At 62.3% G+C, this 19,013-nt stretch overlaps 1 protein-coding gene across 1 annotated transcript; it reads right to left on the reverse strand.

Annotated features, from left to right (window-relative positions):
- Nucleotides 1-1,341: 1,341 nt before the first annotated feature.
- GRIN2C (glutamate ionotropic receptor NMDA type subunit 2C) lies at nt 1,342-18,017 on the reverse strand. Its single transcript, XM_032429761.1, has 13 exons — nt 17,978-18,017; nt 12,842-13,255; nt 10,214-10,812; nt 9,760-9,874; nt 8,602-8,813; nt 8,283-8,448; nt 7,787-7,940; nt 6,269-6,394; nt 5,783-6,012; nt 5,272-5,432; nt 4,550-4,737; nt 3,414-3,646; nt 1,342-3,006 (listed from the first exon to the last, which is right to left on the reverse strand). The coding sequence occupies exons 2-13, from the start codon at nt 13,238-13,240 to the stop codon at nt 1,906-1,908; spliced, it is 3,684 nt and encodes a 1,227-aa protein (XP_032285652.1). The 5' UTR covers nt 13,241-13,255; nt 17,978-18,017; the 3' UTR covers nt 1,342-1,905.
- Nucleotides 18,018-19,013: the final 996 nt, after the last annotated feature.

The following is a 19,013-nucleotide window of genomic DNA, read 5'->3' on the forward strand; positions in this document are numbered from 1 at the left end:
AGGAGGGGTCCGGTCCAGGGGCTGGTAGCCAACGGTTAACTCTCTCACCACCCGTGGCTGTAGTCAAGGTCAACTCCCAGGGCACTGGCCCCGAGCTCTCACCCAGACCCACATTTACCACCTGTGGCTGAGACCTGGATCCGTGAAGATCCATAGGGCCGAGGAAGTGACATTGCCTGCAACGGACGCCCGTTCTTGGCAGAGTCTGGCTCTCCAGCCAGGAAAGGAGCAGTGTTAGAACCATCCCCCACTCCAGGGGCGCCTGGGTGGCACAGTCGGTTAATCGTCTGACTCTTGGTTTAGGCTCAGGTCACGATCTCAAGGTCATGAGATCAAGCCCGGACTCAGGCTCCACACTCAGTGCAGAGTCTGCTAAATTGCTCTCTCTCTCAAATAAATCTTAAAAAAAAAAAAAAAGTTTCTCCCACTCCCACCATTTCAGCTGCTCTCATGCCTAAAACCAAACAAAAAACTTCAGTTTTCAGGGCTCCCTCCACCTGCGGTCATGGAGTGCTGGGAGACAGGGAACCAGCAAGAGCGGTGTGGGAAAGGGCACGGGGCAGGGGCTGCCTGTGGTGTCGGCCTCGACCACTGCCCTCCCCGGCCTCCTCCCTGTTACAGGGAGGTAATTTCTGCCCTGCCTCACCCAACTTGCCAAGGACAGCAAGGCCCCAGGCTTTCCATGTGCACACTTGGACAAGGTCTGACGGCACCAATCACACCGTGTTTGTGGAATGAATGGGAGAATGAGGGCTCGCTTGCTGTATGGAGTCATTGTGGGAGCTGAACACAACCACAGATGGGAAAGCATTGACAATTCTTCACCAAGAGCCAGCCTTCTAGATGGTCCAGGACTGATGACATGTGACAGAGCAAGGAGGTGGGGTGGGGAGCCCAGAGGGACAATGAAGGACTGAGACATCCGGCAGATTCTCTGACCTGGGGCTCTGACCCCCACGAAGAGCCCTGGCACCAGCAAGACTGAGCCGTGTCTGATCTCAGACGCTGCCTCTGCCAGACTTCCAGAGCCGGCAGGCAGTTCAGAGCCCCACACATTCACCACCGAGAGAATACAGCCAGCCAGGGCCCAGGAGAGCCCAGGAGACTCCCCCCAGCAGACCTCCCATTCCCACTGATACACTGTCAGGCTCCCAGGTGGACCCCTGGCAAGGCAGGACACCCACAGCCCCTGGCATAAGCCTCTCTTTTCAAGGAGATTGAAGGATGAACTCCATCCATCACCACCCAAGCCCCCATGCTGAGCACATTTGTCGCATCCAGCTCCAGGGTGGGTAGGAGCCGGCACTGAATACCAAGTGGCTTCTGCTGCCCAGAGCCCTCCCTCGGCCTCATCTCTCAGATACTCCCCCAGAGGGAGCTGCTCCTCTAGGCAGATACCCTGCCTGGGATACCCCCAATGTGCTCCTATTGCCTACGGGCTGTGGTGTGCCCCCTCCAGGAATGCAGAATGAGGCAGCCAGGACCAGTGGGTTGTAAAAGATTTGTTTAATGCCCCAGATGCTCCGAGAAGAGACTCCAGACAGGGAGAGTAAGGAGTGGGACAGCCCTGCCCTAACCCCGAGTTCCAGCCTCCACGCTCCCACGCCAGGCGCCCAGCAGTCATGACTAAGAACTAGCTAACGGCGGGGCAGGGAGACCCCAGTGCTCCCGGTGACTCCAGAACAGGTGGGAAGGGCATAAGAGGACAGCAAGAGCCCACCCAGCCCACACCAGGACTTGAGCCTGCCGAGGTCACCGAACTGACCATAGAGGACATCTGTCACTGGGGGCCCACAGCCAGGATTTCAAGGCAGAAGCCAGAAAAGTGCAAGTCACCTGCCCCCACTAGCCCTGATAGCGCTAGGCAGAGAATCCAGCTGACCATGAACCAGAGTCTCTGACCCCTCACACTTCTGACTCCAAGCTGGAGATCCGCCTCCAGGTACAAGGTCCAGGGAAGCCGTGTGTCCCACAGGCCACCCTGCTGACCTCTTCCAGCCCCGCACTGTCCCTGTAGCCTGTGCTCAGCCCCAGGGTCCTGCTCCTGTGCCCCGGAGGCCCCCAGACCCCAGTGAGCCAGGGGCCGTGGCTGGCACAGGGGGGCAGAGGGGGGCAGACAACCCCCCAGCAAAGCGGCAGGTGGGCGTGGGCGTGCAGGCAGGCGGGCTGTCTGTGCGGCCAGGCGGGGACCCCCGCCCACACGCCCTCCTGGCAGGCCTCCCAGTAGGACGGCAGCCGCATCGGCGGCGCCTGCGCCAGGCGCCCACAGGCCAGGCGGCCACACCCCGCGGGCAGCGATCTGGACCCGGCGAAGGCCTCGGCCACCGAGCTGGGCAGGGAAGCGTGGCGCGGGTGTGGGCCCCGGGCCCAGGCCGCGCGCAGCAGGGCCTCCCGCCAAGCCAGCTGCTCCGGCCCGAGTAGCGGCAGGTCCTCCGGCTCCGGGGGCTCCGGGAAGAGCGGGAGGAAGGGGCGCCCCGACCGGTCGGCTCGAGGGAAGGAGCTGTAGTGGCAGCGCTCGGGCGACAGGGGGCGCTCTGGGAGCGCGCGCCTCTCGGAGGCCCAGAGGTGCCGCCCGCCGCGCCCGGCCCGCACCTGCCGCCGCGCCTCCCGAGCCGACCAGCCCGACACCCGGGAGACGTCGGGCAGCGACGGCCTGGGTGTCGGGGGGTGGCCCGGGGGCTGCGGGGCCCTGCGCCCCGGCGCGGCGCGGCCCCCGCCCGGCGGTCCCCAGCCCGTGGGGCTGGGCTCGGGGGACGGGCGGGGGGTGTGCGGCCGCGGGCCGGGGCAGGCGGGCGGCGGGGGCGCGCGGCGGCCGCTGCCCCAGCTCTCGATGGTGCGCGCGGCGCGGTCCAGGGAGCTGCTCACGCCCGCCGTGGTCACCATGTCGCGTGCGGCCTGCAGCATCTTGAGCACGCTGGCCTGGGCCGAGCCGGCGGTCAGGTCCGGGCTGGGCGGCCGCGCGGGGCTGGCCAGGCTCTGCACCCCGCTGAAGCAGCTGTAGATGCCCTGGGCAGCCGGGAGGAGACAGCCATGAGCGGCCAGCTCCTCTCAGGGACCGCGCACCTCCCGGTCCAAGCACCAGCCCAGGCGTCCCCGACTCCTAGGAAGCAACTAGCATTTGTTAAGCGCCTCCTTAACCGAGAGCGCAGTTGCCCGGGAGCAGTCTGAGGCCCAAGAGGTTCTCTTCTAAAGGCACACAGCTTGTCAATAGCAGTGAGGGTTTGGACCCCGGTCAGCCTAGCTCCGAGATACTGCCCCGCCTGCTGCAGAAGGGCTCTGCTTCTCATCTGCTGTGTGATGCTGGCAGGCCCTCAGTTTTTACATCTGTAAATGGGGCCATGGCTAGCTCTGACTTAATCTGGGTTGGTGCCCCTAAAGCTGGGGCCTGCCTGGGGCGGGGTGGCACCACCCACCCTGCTGAAGGCCAGCAGGAAGTCCAACCGAGACGTGTTGGGCACTGAGTGGCGCAGTTTCCAGTAGACCAGGTGCTCCCAGGCAAAGACCAGCAGGGCCAGCCCCATTGCCACGAGCAGCATGTAGAAGACACCAGCCATGTTGTCGATGTCCAGCTTGCTGCTCATCACCTCGTTCTTCTCATTCTGGCAGATCCCCGAGAGCCACACCGTCTCCAACTTCTGTGTCTCCCCTGGCAAGGGTGGGGACGGGGCGGGGGGACAACTGGCTCAGGAAAGACCCTCCCAATGCTCACCCAAACCTGGAGCAAGGAGGGGTCTGGAGCCAGGGTCCCACCCCCTTGCAGGACCACACAGGGATCTAGCCCAGCAGGGGCAGGATTGGGGGGTAGGGGTGTCAATGAGCAGGAAGAAAGAAAAGCAGAGGCGGGGGCTGGGGAAGGCGAGGCCAGCCTTTGACGTGCCCACCGCCCACATGCCCAGGAAAAGCTCGCTGGCTGGGTTGACGTTATCATTCACATTGGGGCCAAACTTATGGGGCATCTCCATGCCAGGCACGGAGCTGGGCACACAGAGACAAAAGGCCTAGGCCCCCGAGGACACCACAGCACCTTCATTGCTATCATTCTCATTCTGTGGTACTGATGGAAAATCAGTTTTATCTTACTGCGCTGAAGCCTCTGGGTTTGGGGGCAGGTTCAGCGGGACTGCTTACACATGTGAGCCGCTGGTACCAAGGCAAGCCTGGGCCCCCGGCTCTGGGACTGGGCAGGCCCTTGGCACTACCCTAGGTGATCTCAAGATGGAAGTGGTTGGGACAGGGGTCTAGAGAAAAGAGAGAGGATCTGAGCCTCCCCCCAAGCCCCACCGTGTGGCCTGAGCTTCCTCCTGTCTTCCTGCCCTTCAGGGACTCCCATGTAGTCCTGGCAAGCCCACCTCTTCCCCAGGTCTTCATGCTGTCCCTCCAAATACCCCCACCCACGGGCCCAGCTCTCACTCCCAGAGACCTCTTCCTGCCCACGGGCCCTGGGACTCAGAGAACAGTAATGGAGATGCTGACCAGCCATCAGGCAGCTGTCCCCACCTCAGCTTCCATGGCCAACCCTGGGCCTCCAGCCCCCAGCAGCAGCACCCACCGTCCCCCAGGAACTGCAGGAGCGCCAAGTCTATGGCCCGCTTCCAGTGGGAGTCCTTCTGCATGGCGATGCCATAGCCAGTGGTGGCAAAGACCTTGCCAGAGCCGATGGTGACCAGCTTGCAGCCCTCATCCTTGCCTGCCATGTAGTTGAGGACAGCAGCATCATAGATGAAGGCGTCCAGCTTCCTGGGGACAGGCCAGGGGTCATGTGAGGTGGGGACACCAAACCTGGGGCCTGACAGGGATCTGGGCCATATGAGCCTGCTGAGCACTGACCAGGAGGGATGGCTGGGCAGAGCCTTCTCTGGTTCTCCTGGGTCCCGGATACAGAGAAGAGCCCTTTGCATAGCTCGGGGACCCCACCTACCCTCCTCTCAGAGAGACCAGGGAACTCTCCACCCCCAGAGGACGCGCCCTCTCTGCCCAGCCCCTCCATGCCCCTAGGACCCTAGGAAAGTCACAACCACCACCTCGGGCCAAGGCTGAACCCTGGTCAAGACCTCAGCGGCATCTCTGGGCCCCATGGTGGGCATCTAGTTTTGCTTGAAAGTTTACTCTGTCCCCAAGACCTCCTTACCCCCTTCCCCAGGAGTCCTACAGGACACCCCAGCCTCAATGTCCCCACCTTGTTTCTCTCAGGAAGGGCCAGAGCTGAGGCTGGTCATCAGGGAGGCATGTGGGTAGAGAAGTCAGAGGGTGGGTGCAGAGCTGAGGACCCACCCCATCTTGAGGCTGGTGAGCGCATCTTCCACCGAGCGCTGGTTGAACTTGACCATGTGGGTGTGCATGTCTCGGTAGTTGCTGCGGATGTTGCGCTCTGTGCTGCCATTGGGCACCGTGCCAAAGCGGAAGGGTGGGTACTGATCTTGAGGCCGCTGAAACTGTGGGCAGAGGACAGGCGCCATTCATCACCCTCCGTCCAGCCTTGCAGGCACCAACACTCCCCGAGCCCGTCCCCCGGGCCCAGGGCACAGGAGCCCGAGAGACTGTCCAGGCCACTCCTGTGTTTTACAAATGGTGACATTGAAGCCAGGTCAGGAAGAGACTTATCCAAGGCCACTCAGTCGGTGGACCTGAGCCCTCCGCCCCCTCACCCCAGGTCCCAGCCTCTCCTCACCAGGCTCCCCAGCTCCCTCCTGCTCCCTGCTCCATTTCAAATTCCCCTCCTGGGTCCCACAGGCCTGCCCCTGCTCTTGGCCCCCCTGCCCTCTGCTGGCTGCGGCCCCAGGACCTTCTTATCACTGAGGCCAGACACAGTGTCGATGTACTGCTCCTGGATCATGAAGGCGGCCAGGTTAGCGGTGTAGCTGGCGAGGAAGATGACGGCAAAGAAGGCCCAGACTAGGACCATGATCTTGCTGGTGGTGCCTCGGGGGTTCTCGATGGGCACCGAGTTGTTGAAGACCAGCGCCCACAGCAGCCACACAGACTTGCCGATGGTGAAGGATGGGCCCCCAGACTCTGGGAGTGAGAGGGTGGGCACAGAGGGACCCAGTTCTTCACTCTGTCCTGGGCGGGGCCCCAGCCATCCCCACTCCAGGGCAAGCCAGCCCACCTTGTTTCTCTCTCTCTCATGTACCTGATTGGCCCCTGCTGGTTGTCCGCAAGCCAGAGACCTCCCCCAGGATCCAGCCTGCTCTGCAGGGTCCCTGAGGCCCTGAGCCCTGCCCCCCCCACTCCCCATGCTCCCTCCTCCCAGGCCCAGCTGAGAGCTTACTCTTGCCGCTGGTGAGGTTCTGGTCGTAGCTGACAGGGCTGAAGTACTCAAACATGAAGACCGTGATGGCCACCACAGTGAGACACATGACAAACATCATCACCCACACCGAAGGGCTGTAGGGCTCTGGGAACAGAGGGAGGCAGCTCAGAGGACTCACTACCATCCCTCGCACCCACAGCCCAGAGCGCTGGGTGCAGGCAGGGGCGTCCACTTGGTCAGGGTGGGGCCCAGCAGGCAGGAGGACTGAGCCAAGGGGTCTCTGACTGTCAGAGCAGCAGAGCCCCAGGAGAGAACCCTCACCCCCACCCCCCAGGGAGGTCATGCTCTCCGGGATTCTTGGTTTCCCTGCCCCCTCTGCCCTGGGACAAGATCCCATCACCCCACCCCAGGAAACTTCCCTTTGACTGCACATCTCCCCTGGATCCCTGTCCCACCCACAGCTTTCTTTCACAGAAAGAGACTTTACACCCATTGGGCTCTCCCCTCCCTGTCCCTTTCCCCAGCCTGCAAGGCCTGCAACCTGCTCCATCTCCCATCCTCCTCCTCCTCCCCCCCATCTGGCCAGATTCCACAGAGCCAGGGCAGCTTGCCCAAGGCATCTTCTCCTTCCCTCTCCTCCCTCCCCTGCCAGCACTGCCAACCACACTCCTGTTCTGGAAGTGCCCTGCCTGGCCCAGCACGGACGTGGACGAGCTGCTTGTTCTGCCTGGAATCAGGGTCTCTGAGATCAAGTCTCACTTTGGATCGTACTGACAGGGCCCGGGAGCCCCAGGAGCTGGGGAGACCAACTAAGCTGCTCTGACCAGTCTGCCCAGTGGTTTCAGTCTCCCTGAGCAAGGAGGCATCACTGCAGGAAGCACGGGTCCCCTGAAGCAATGCCCATCCTGCGGGGTGGGGGTCTGTTGTCTTCTACGCGTGGCTGAGGAACCCTGTTCAGAGAGGTTTGGTGACTTGCTCAAGGCCACACAGCAGGAAGGGGATTCTCTCCTCTGCTCCTGGCTGAGGGTGGCCTGTTCTCATGGCTCTCTGTGAACCTCACACTGCAAGTCCCACTGACCTCCTGACAGGGCGCTTGGCGACACCCAGGACTATGGCCATATCCCCAGCAGCTAGTGTGAGGCTTGGCACAAAGGGGCTGCCCTACAAATGCTGAATTCCCATCAGGTCACGAGCTAGCCTCACTTCCCGCTCTCTGGGTCAGCTCCCCCAACTCCCTGGGAAGCTTCCCCCCTAGCGCGTCCTAGCCTACCAGGCATCTCCTAAAGTCAGCCTGCCTTCCCAGCTTTCCTGCCCCCACATGGCCCCTCCACCCTCCTCACCCAACACTCGGGCTCAGAATGGAACCTGGGCTTCACCTCTTCCCTCTCCGTCCTACCCTCCTGCAGCTCAGGCTTCCGGCCAACCTCCAAGGCACCCGCGGCTGCCGGGCTGGCCCTCTGAGGCCCACCGCAAACTCCCTGTTTCCAAGCATGCCCCTCAGACCCTGGAGCCCTCCCTGCCCACCCCGAGCCGCACCCAGGAAGGCCGATGGGGAGACGGTGCCGTTGCTGCGTGCCACCATCACGCTGATGCCCGTCTCCACGAAGGGCACAGAGAAGTCCACAATCTCGGAGCGCTCCTCGTTGATGGTGAGGGAGCCGATGGCCATGTCTGCCCGCTTGTAGTAGACCTGGGGCCACGGGGGCCAGGCCCGGGTTGGAGGAGGCATCCCACCGGCTGGAGCACCCTCCCCAGCCGCCCCCGGCCACCCTTCCGGCACCCCCCGGCTGGCTGAGTCGGCTGTTCCTATCTGGGGTCCTTAGAGCTCCACTGCAGTCCTGACCAGCCCAGGGAGCATTACTGGTGACAGCCCATCTTCCCTGCCAGCTGGGAGAGCCTCAGGAGCTGGGCCCAGGCCCCGCCCCGACTGACCCCAGCACAGGAACATCGAGGGGTGGTGAGCGATGTGTGGGGCCTGGGGTGGCCAGCGGGCAGGGGGGTGGGCTCAGGAGGACCTTGGGGGCGGGCCTACCTCCCCGATCATGCCGTTCCACACGCCCCGAACCCTCTTGCCATGCTTGCCATTGGTCACCAGGTACAGGTCATAGGAGAACTTGACCACCTTGGCCAGCTTCTTGAGGATGTCAATGCAGAAGCCCTTACAGCAAAGCTTGGTGTAGGGGGCTGTGTCACCGCTGCTGCCACCAAGAGACCACCAGGAGTCAGAGCCGGCAGCTTCTCCCCGTTTAGCAGGTGGCCCCCCCCCCCCCGCCCAAGCACAAGCCACACCCGCCTGCCATCGAGGGGCAGCACACAGCTCACTCGGGGCCTTCGCACGTGTTCTCGCGGACCTGAAGGTGTGGTTGTTCTGCCTGCGGCAAGGCACGGTGTTGGGCACACAGCCGCCCGTGCCAGGGTCGGGGCTCTCCACGATGACAAAGGGCCGCTCTTCGAGCGTGGCCACCGTCACGTGCCGGCTGTCCATAACAGGCTGTAGAGATGCACCATAGCGAGGCCACACCGGGTACTTCATGTGGAGGACACCGTGGTCCCAGCGCCCCACCTGCAAAGGGCGACCGGCTTCAGCCAGGGACCCCCAGCCCAAATCCCCCCACCCTCTAGGTGGGGCCTCCGGCGGGGGCTGCCAGGCCCAAGAATCCCCCTCCCTAACCTAGGGACATCTGGGGCAGGAGCATTTGGGGAGCAGGAGAGTCGGGGCAAGGGACTGGGCATGGACCAGAAGGGAGGGCTCCCTGCAGCCCCCTCCCAGCCTCTGGTCCCTGCGCTTTACTGATCTAGCCTCCAAACCGCTGCTGGCCCACCGCATCGTGCTCGAGCCCAGACCTGAGCCGGTCTCACCACACTGCCCACCCCACCCCCCACCCCGACCTCAGTATAAAGTTCTTCACCCAGTACTCAAGGCCTTCCCCACTCAGGTCCACCTTACCCCCCTCACCCCACTCTTCCTCCTCAGCCTCCGCACCCCAAACACATCACTTAAAAATGCCTCAAACCCTCTGCCCCTCTGTCTAAACCAGGCTAGTATCCCTTCCTGATGGGCTCCTACTCAGCCCTCCACAGTGCAGCCCAAATGTCCCAACTTCTGTGACTCCTTCCCCAGTTCCCTCCTTTGAAGACAGAACTGATTTCTGGCCCTTCTCTGTGTCCCCATAATGCTTTGCACGTATCTCTCCTCAAGCACTGGTCTCCCCAAATTCTATATGTTTACATGTCCGTCTGGCCAGCATAGCTGTGGGTGAGTCCCCCAGGGGCAGGACTCTGTGAGGAGTGCTTGACAAGTTCTATCATGGTGGGGGGCTAGGGTGCCATGGGAGCCCTGAGCCGAGGTGCTTCACCCACCCTGGTGCAGTGCAGATGCTTCAGCTGAGACCTGAAGGATGAGGGGCTGGATGAAGGACAGAAGGGACCCTCTGCTCAGCTGTGGGACAAGAGGGGCTGGGGACAAAATGAGAGGATACCGAGGAACCCTGGGCTCACCCCCTTCTCACCATCTCCCAGAGGCGGTGACGGTTGAGGGCGATCACAACCATGGTGGGCTGGACCAGGTACCCACCAGGGCTGAAGGAGAAGTCTCGGCCCTCCCAGGTGACATTCAGTAGGTGCCTGCGGTGGGGGAGAGAAACCAGGGTGTCCCCCCAGCCCTGCCCAGGACCAGAGGCCCCCTCCCCCACCTTCTACCTCACCCCCATCACCACCACCAGGTAGCACTGACTGTGCCCTTATTGTTCTCCTTCCCTGTATTGACACACCCCCTCCACAATCCTCAACACACCCTCACACCGGCTTTTTTTTTTCAGTTGAGGAGCCCAAGCTCAGAGAGGTGAGGTAACTTGGCCCCAGGCACACAGCTGGTGGGAGGTGTGGCCAGCGAGCCCAAGCTCACTGCAGCCCAGGTCCGCTGAAGCGCCCTGCCCCCCTCCCATGCCCTGGGCAGGTGCCCACCTGTAGAAGGCCTCCCGGGCAGGGCTGACAGGCCCGGGGTGGCCACGGCAGTCCCCAGCCGGGGAGGGCAGGGCACCATGCTGCCGCTGATAGCCGTGGGCGCCCAGGGCCAGGATGGCCACGCCGTCGCGGACCTTCTGGCGGAGGCTGAGGCGCCAGCTCTCGGTGACGACGCTGATGAGGCCCACGGGGAAGGCGGCGGGGGGCGTGTCGGTGCTGCCCAGCGCCAGGCTGGGCACCAGCCACACGTGTCCGGGCCCCACCAGACCGGCCTGCGCCGCCTCGGCGAAGAGCACCTCGGCCTCCTCGCGCGAGCAGTAGGCCACCAGCACCGGGGCGTCCACCTGGCGCAGCAGGCGCTGGATGTGCGCGCGCTGCCCGCCCGGGCCCAGCTCCAGCGTGAGCACGTCCAGCAGCCGCCAGCTCAGGTAGCTGGCGTCGGCGACGGCGCGCACCCCGTCCAGGAAGAGCGCGTGCCCCGGGTGCAGGCTGGTGATCACGGCGAACGCGCTCCAGTCGTACTCCTCCAGCACCTTGAACAGCACCTGCAGCTGCTGCTCCAGGGACACGCCCAGCTGCAGGAAGGCGGAGCCCGGCTCCTGGGGGCGGGGCGGGGGCGGGGCCTGAGTCGGGGCAGGGGCGGCGCGCCCCGCCCCAACTTCTGCTCCCTCCCGCAGTCCCCCGATGAAGATGCCGCGCGCCCCGCGAGCCCCTGTGCGGCAACACCTGCCTCCAGCCCCTGACGTGGTTCCTAACCCCTGCTGCCCATTAGAATCACCTGGAGGGCTTTTAAAACTACTCAAGCGGGCCCCCACCGGAGCAACGCTGGATCAAAGCCTAGCAGCATCAGCCGCCCCCGCGGAGCTTGTTGGAAATGCACATTCTCAGGCGCGTCGCACACCTCTTGGATCAGAATCTGAGGATGGCGCCCATGAATCTGTATTTTAACAAGCTCTTCAGGTAATTCTTGAGCCCCCCAGTTTGGGAAGCGCTGCCTCAGACCAACTGACTCAGAATCTCAGAGATGGGACCCTGGGCGTCTGTATTTTTCTAAAGCCTTGTTAAGGTAGGGAACCACCATGCTGAGGGTTACTGTCGGGCCCAAAGATAACAGGGAAAACAGCATCCTCCACGGAGCCCTGGCGAGGAGAAAGTTCCTCCTCTCCACCGCCTCCACATCACAAATGCAGAGGGCACTGCCTGCTGGCGCCTGGGCTAGCACAGTCCCCTCCTAACTGTGGGCTCCCTGCTGCCCCTGCAGGCCCCCAACATTTCACCACACTGCGACTGTCCCAGTCTTTTTAAAAAACGAATCCGGGACAACCCTAAAGGACAAGTAACCCAGTTCCTTCAACAAACGAATTGCAAGAAAAAGAGAGAGATGGAGCAGGATCCTAGAGATTGAGGCTCAGAAGATACAGCAGCCAATCACTATGCGGAAACCTGATTTGTTTCTTGATCAAGCAAACACATTTAAAAATATGCATTTATAATGTTTATGAAACAATGGGGAAATTTGAATACTGCCTGGATATTTGATGATGTTAAGGAATTGTGTTTTTTAGATGTGATAATGGATGGTGGTTTGGTTTTGAAGCCCTTATCTATTATGGAGAAGTATTTCCAGATGGGACGATAGGGCTTTGCCTCAAAATGACACAGAAGAGGGGGACGTGGGTGGACATAAGGATGGGGCGGTGTTGGTCGGGGGTGGATGGTACATGGGGTCATTATACTCTTCTACTTCTATGTATGCTCAAATTTCTCCATAATAAAAAATAAAGAAATAAAAAATAAAGAAAGGCAAACCAGATCGGTCTCTCCCCTCAACACCTTCTTGTGCCCCCCAATTACTTAGGATAAAACCTAAATATCTTCCTATGTGCTCAGGATCTCACCTTCCTCTCCAGCCTTCTCTCAAGAACTCCCGGCTCCTTCCACCTGGCTGCCTTCACACCACCTGATGCCTCTGGCTGGAATACTGTCCCCTCCCTCCCCCCCCCCAACACACACAACTTGCCAACTCTCCCTCATCCTCCAGATCTTCGATATGATTTCTTAAGAGACTTTCTCTGATCGACCTCCTACCCAAATGGGGGCCTTCTTAGACCCTCCTGGCATCCTGTGTTTTTCCTTCAGAACACTTATCCCAGCTGAGACTGCAGACAAATGTGTGTTTAGAACTTTCTCACCACAGGATGCAAACTCTGTGAGGGCATGCCACCCCCATGCCTGGGACAGTGACCTGCCACTGGATGGTCTCCCTGCAGGTTAACTGCATCAGGTTCTCTGCCCAGCCTGGCCCTCTGCCACTGGGTCTGGAGCTTGACCGAAGAAGGCCAGAGAAACAGAGAGAAGGTGGACCAGGGTTGCCCACCAAAGCTAGAGGTGAGCTTGCCACCCACACCCCCTCATCCAGACACAATGTGAAAGCAGCCCGGAAAGTTTATCTTCTAGAACATGGGAACATCCTTCCCACAGCCTTCTCCCCGCCTTGCCCATGTCCCACCCTCAGCCCCCACCTCCCTGCTGATCCCACCCAATCCCAGTTGCCCAGAACCTAAGTCTCTCCCTGGGCAGCCTGGCTCCCAGCCCAAGGGATGAGAGGACATGAGTTTGGACAGGCACCTTGGGGGTGAGGACCACAGCAGAGCCCCCACTGATGCTGACAATAGGCACGTGGGTCTGGAAGGAGATGAAGTCCAGGATCTGGGCCACGGCCTCGGTGCCCACGTTGTCCTCAAAGACAATGCCGTGGACGCGGGCCGCACCTAGGAGCCCGCAGATCTGGGTGAGGAGGCTGCTGGGATTGGTGTTGTTGACCCCCACGGTGAGCGGCTGGATTTCCAGAGGCAGGTCCATGAAGCTCTGGGAGGTGAGGCGGGTACGAACTTGGGCCTGCGGTGGCCCCAAGCTGCCAAACACCACGGCCACCGTCATGGCTTGCTCACCCTGCCCCGGGCCCAGCCCTGCCCAGGCGCCGAGGAGTGAGGTGAGCAGGAGGGCCGGCCCCAGGGCGCCACCCATGTCCACCGGAGGGTCCTGAAGAGAGATCGGGATAGGTACAGGGAGGGAGACAGAAGCACAAAGAGAAAAGATGAGCAACACCCAGAGTCAGAGACACACATCCCGTGGGAAAGAAAAGAGGGAAAAATCTCCCTCCACAAAGAACGGCAGAGAGGGAGAGACAGCCAGACACAGAGAAAGAGAAAGAGACAGGTTAGCTGAGCGTCCCCAGGGCAGCCTGGAGGGGCAGGGGCTGGAAGAATGTGAGTCCCCATAGGTGCTCATCACTTCCATTCTGCTGTTGAACAGCATGCGTTTGGAAACGCATCTGTCTGGGTTCTGCCCCGGTAGAAAGGGACGCTGAAAATGCTAGTCTGGTGTCCAAGTCCATAGTTTTGAGTCAGACAGACCTGAGTTCAAGTCCCAGCTCTGCCACTTACTGGCCGTGTGATCCTGGGGGAGTCACTTAGGTTTTCTTGCGATAATCCCAGGAACAACGTCGCAGCAGGAAGGAGGTTGCCCACTGCTATCAGCCCTCATCTTACGGGTGACAGCCCCACATCCAGGGGACGGAGAGTAGCTTCTGTGACACTTTCTGCCCTGCCTCCATATTCTCCATCCTAAACTGAGCCTAACAGCCCCGAGGGCCCTGCTCTGTGTGGCCCTGCCTGGCACAGAGCCCCCTCCTCCTGGGCACCAGACGTCCCCACCCTTCCCCCGTGGCCTCAACTAGTAGCAACCATTCCACAGGAGTGTGACACCGCCAACTTGGTCAGGGCTCAGGGTCTCCTGAAACCCTGGGGTGTCTTCCACATGAGCTGCTTCCCCAGGCCATCGTCGGTGTGCAAGGTTTTTCTGACCTAACCCAAGGGCGTGATGTGCATCCCTGCAAATAAACATCATTGCTTTGGATCAGAACCAAGAGCCAAGCCAGTGAGTGGTGCTCACTGAGGCAGCGCTCCCTCCCAGCCGCCATCGTCCACTCCTACACCACCTTCTCCATCTTCATCATATCCCCAGCAAAACTTCTGAATGGGGGAGAGACAAAGGGTGACGAGGGTGAACCCAGTTTAATTTAGGCTGAGAAGATAGCATTTTTGTCAGGGCCACAGGACCGCAGCTACCACCAATCAGGGACCTCAAGTGACACCTGCAAAGGGCACTGCCGTGCTTGCTTCTCCCTTTCCCAGGCCTTTCTGTGCCCATCTCTGGGCACACAGCCCAGGCCCGGTAAGTTCCCTGCCCCGCCCCCCCACGGGCAGCCCCAAGGGTCCCCCATCTCTGCCTCGCAGCGCTGAGTTCCACGTCTGTGCCGCCCAGAATAGGTGACTTTGGGCACCGGAAACTGAGGTCCGAGGTCAGTGTCAAATACAGGCTGGATATGGAAGACTGAGTGTGAGAAAAAGAATGTAAACTATCTCAGGAATATTCTTTATATTGATGACATGTTGAAGTAGTATTTTCCATACACTGAGTTAAACAAAATAAACCGCTAGAACTAATTTCACCTGTTTCCTTTTACTTTTTCTAATGTTGCCACTGAAAATTTACAATGACACCCGCCGCACTCACGTTGCTTCTTTAGGACAACATGACTCTAGATGTAGGACTCAGGCCCTCCCCCAACTCCAGGGGGGCACTACCCCCAGAGACTCCCTCGATGGGAAGGTGTCCTCTGGGATTGGGGTTGAGAAGGACAGGAAGTCGAGGCAGGTGGTGGCTCTCACCTGAAGTGATCACAGAATACCTCCGGAGGGAGGGGTCCCATCAGGCAAGTCTCTCTGAGCTTCCAATGGCCAAGGGCAGATTCAAAGAGATTCAGACCCCAGGGTCTTATCACCACATGACCCCCAGCCTCCCCCACAAGGCAGGAGGGTCGTACCCCCAGCCCTGGTCCCCGAAACCTCTCCACCTCCCATCCACCTCACTCCCCCCCCCCGCCCCACTGATCTGAAACGTTTTTCTGGGCGCTGCACCCCTCCTCACACAACACAGCTGCTCCCTGATGCCCACAGATGAAGTCCAGACACCTCGGTCCCATGACTAGGGCCCCACACACCCAACACCAACCCATTGTCTCCCCTCCATAGAGCCCACACTCCTGCCAGTCTGTTAGCCAGACAGCCCCTCCCTGTTCTCATCTCCAGGGCTCTGCTCTGTTGTTCCCTTAGGCTGGAACGTCCTCTTCCCACAGCCTCTCTCTTGTCTACACAACAAAATTCCAGAATTTTCAGAGCCCAACCTAAATCCCTCTCCCACTGGGCACCTGCCCTAGTTCCCCCAGGCTCTGGACACGTGCAGTGAGAAGATATAGGGTCTGGGTGGGGCTGTAGGCCACCTCCTTCCTCCTACCTTACCTCCCTCCCACCCCTGGGTTGGGAAGCTCTCTGCTAGGCCACTTCACTGATTGGCAGGTATTTGCCCACTCAATGATGCCCCTGCCACATACCTGACTTTTTCTTAGGAGCCTCACTCTCTCACGGTCTCCCACCTGTCACTAACCGGCTAAGTTAATGAACACTGGGACCCCATAAAGGCCCAGGGGACCATCGCGATGGTCAATCCTCTGAAACCTTCGGCATCACCTTGAGCTCCCTGAGCACTTGCATGTGTTTACGGCTCTTCTTGCCGCCCCCGAGCCCCCCTCCCCCATTTCCAGGCAAACTCCCCCCACACGGATGTGCACACATTCACACTCACACCCCAGACCCTGATGGCTCCCCCCTCTCCCAGGCCAGGAGCTTTGGCCCCAGGAAGGGGCCCCACCCACAACTGCGCTGCTTCGGGGGAGCAGAGGGACCCGAGCTGCTCTGCCCGTCTATCCACTGCCCTTTGGTAAGCGGCCTCTACTTTGCCGTCGGGTTTCCTTCCCTCCTTGACTTTTGCTGAGCTAAAATCCGAACCCAGGCGTCAGGGGAGAAGACTGCCCCTGCATCTCGCTTCCACTGGCGCGGGCACCAAAGTCTCCCTCCACGATTAACTCTCCCCCTCCCCGCTGATTCCGTCCCGGCCCCCCGGGGGGCGCCCCGCCCCCTCCCCTTGGCAGGAATCTCTTACACTCGGGCTGTGAAGTTCGGGGTATTTTTAGGCCGGCGATAAATAATTCATAGGGAACGTGGCATCAGGCTCCCCCCGCGGGAGGACGGGGCGCGAGCGGCGAGAGCCACCGTCACCCGCGGCTCAAGGACACTCGCGATGCGGCGGCGGCGGCGACTCCGGGCTCCTGGACCCGTGCCACGCCTCCTGGCGGCCAAACTGGGCACCACGTCCGCCCCCCCCACCCCCCCGCCGCGCTGCTACACCCCACCCCCTCCCTGCAGGCGTCCCCGGCTCCTAGGTCCCCCACCCCCACTCCCCGCAAGCCCCGCAGGTTGCGGGGTGGGAGGGGAGAGCTCGCCTGGCAGGCGGGGCTGTGGGCGGGATACCAGGGCTTGGGGCGAACCCAGAAATCTGGTTTGCAATCTACCGGGTCCCCTTCACGCTCCTATCCAAATTCTTAGTACGACGGAGTTAAGGAGCAGACTTGAAACCGACTGGCGCAGCCAGAAACTAGACGGGCTACAAGACAGAGCACATGAGCCTTCCTCGATTTCCCTGTGGCCCTGGGTCGGAGACCGAGCGAGGGCGGTACCACCACGGGAGGGCCGGGGGACCGAGCCAGAAGTCCCGCCGGGGGGGCAGGACTGGGAACCAGGGTAGTGCCCGTGTCAGGAGCCCGGCTGGGATCCCCGCTTCGCTCACGCAGCAGGACCTTCCTTTGGGTCGTGGGGCGCACCCTTGGGAATTTTCTGGCTGCTTGATTCCTTGCCTTCACAAGCCCCTGGCCCTGCCCTCCTAGGCCTGGGCACGAAACGCCTTCCGCAGCAGGAGGCTCCGGGCTTCCCTTCCCCGCCGTCGGGGATCCTTGTCGAAGCCCCGGGAGACCTGAGCAACCCGCTGGTGCGACAGCCAGGGCCCAGCGCTCCGGGCCTCACGGTTCCCCCATGGGCCTCTTCGTCCAGCCTTCTTTTTGCGCCTTTGCGCCCTCGGAGCCCGGGGTCCCCACCACCCCGTGAAGCCCGCGCTGATTCCCTGAGGTCAGAGGAGGGAACGTTATGCGGGGCAGAGGAGCGGAAGAAGGAGAGCTGGGGGTGGGGGGTGGGATAAGGATCTGGGGGGACTCGCAGCGTGTGAAGGGGCGGGGGTGTCAAGGGAGAGGCGCGCAAAAGGTGCTCAGCAGACCTCCGGGAGGCGGGGGCCCGAGCTCCCGGAGCCACCGACAGCCCCCTTTCGTCCTCTCTGCCCAGGCCCTCTCCGGCTCCCTTCGCGCAGTGGCGGCCCCCGCTCCTGGCCCAGCTTCCCGCCCCAGCGGCTTCCAGCAGCAACAGTTGCGGGGGCCGGCGGCCCAGACTCCCGCGTCCCCGCACCGCCCCCTCCCCCGCGGCGCCGGACGCCCAGCGAAGGAGGAGCTGGAGGGCTCGGCGACCCGGGAGACGAACGTCTCGGGCGCCTCACCCGCGTCCTTCCCTCGCGTCCGCCGCGCGCCTGTCACCTCGGCCTCCCTGCCTCGCCTCCCCTCCGCCCGCCCGGGTCCGAACCCCAGGCCCGGTCCCCGAGGGTCCCGAGTCCCCGGCCGCCCCCTCCTCGGGCTCCCGGCGCCGGCCAGACTGTCCCCGGGAGTCCCGGGTCCGTCTCCGCCGTCCTTGCCCGCGCGGCGCCCGAGCCCAGCCCCAAGTTGGCGGCGAAGTTGGCGTCCCCGGCTCGCCACCCGCCACTCACCGGGGGGAAGGGGCGCTGCGCCCGCGCCGAGAGCCCGCGCCGGCCGCCTCCCGCGCGCTGCATGTCCCGGCGCCTCGGCCCCGCGCGCTGGCGCGCTCCGTCCTAGCTCGGCGGGCACCGGAGCCCGGGCAACGCGGGGCCCGTGTCGGTCGGTGGTGCGGCCTGGCGGGCTGAGCGGGCCCGGCCCCCGCCCCCGCCCCCGCGCCCTCCCGGAGTCTGCTCGGCGCCCGGCTCCGTCCCGGGCTGGGCTGCACGCCGCGCCTCCGGCTCCCAGGGCTCGCCAGCCGGCTGTGCCGGAGCGCTCGCCGCCGCCCGCGCGGGCCCGCCCCACCGGGGCCCGCCGCCTCCGCCCCGCCCCGGCCCGCCCCGGCCCGCCCCGCCGCCCGCTCCAGGCCCCTCCTTGCCCGCCCGCGCGCGGGACGCCTGGGTCCCTTCTCCCTTCGCCAGGACTGTGTCCCCAGACCTGACCCTCGGGGCCAAGTGCTGCCTGGGAGAAACCAGCAGCCGGCGTGGAGCCCTGGGTTCGAGCCCACAGCTCACTAGCTGTGTGACCTTGGGCCATTTAATTCCGGGGACTCCTCAGTCTCTGAAGTGAGACCAGCCTCTTGGGACTGGCATAAAAGATGGTGAACACGCCTTGTAAACTGTAGAGCACTACAGAGACGAGGTACTATTTTTAAAAGGCTTGTCCGTGTGGCTGGAAACCAAGAGGTGGGAAGGCCTTGGGAGTGGACAGAGAGGGAGGACCCGTACCAGATGCTCTCGGCCACAGGCTGGGCCTTGGGCGAGCTGCTGCCCAGACTCCTCACTCCTGCTTTTCTCTTCTCGTTTTGGTTCTACTGAGGGCTAACCAGAAAGGGAACTGGGCCGAAGGGCCAGCAGAGCAGGCAGGCTGGGGTCCCAGGATGTCTGCAGCGTGAGCAGAAGGCAGCCAGGCAGGTCGCAGCAGCAGAGCCAAGCCGAGAGAGAGAGGGACAGTGGGTTCCGGGCCTGGCTGCCAAACCCCCTCAAGCCCCCAAGAGGCCCCTGAGCAGGG

The sequence above is a fragment of the Phoca vitulina genome, unplaced genomic scaffold (assembly GCF_004348235.1).
Source record: "Phoca vitulina isolate PV1807 unplaced genomic scaffold, GSC_HSeal_1.0 scaffold41, whole genome shotgun sequence".
Classification (NCBI taxonomy): domain Eukaryota; kingdom Metazoa; phylum Chordata; class Mammalia; order Carnivora; family Phocidae; genus Phoca; species Phoca vitulina.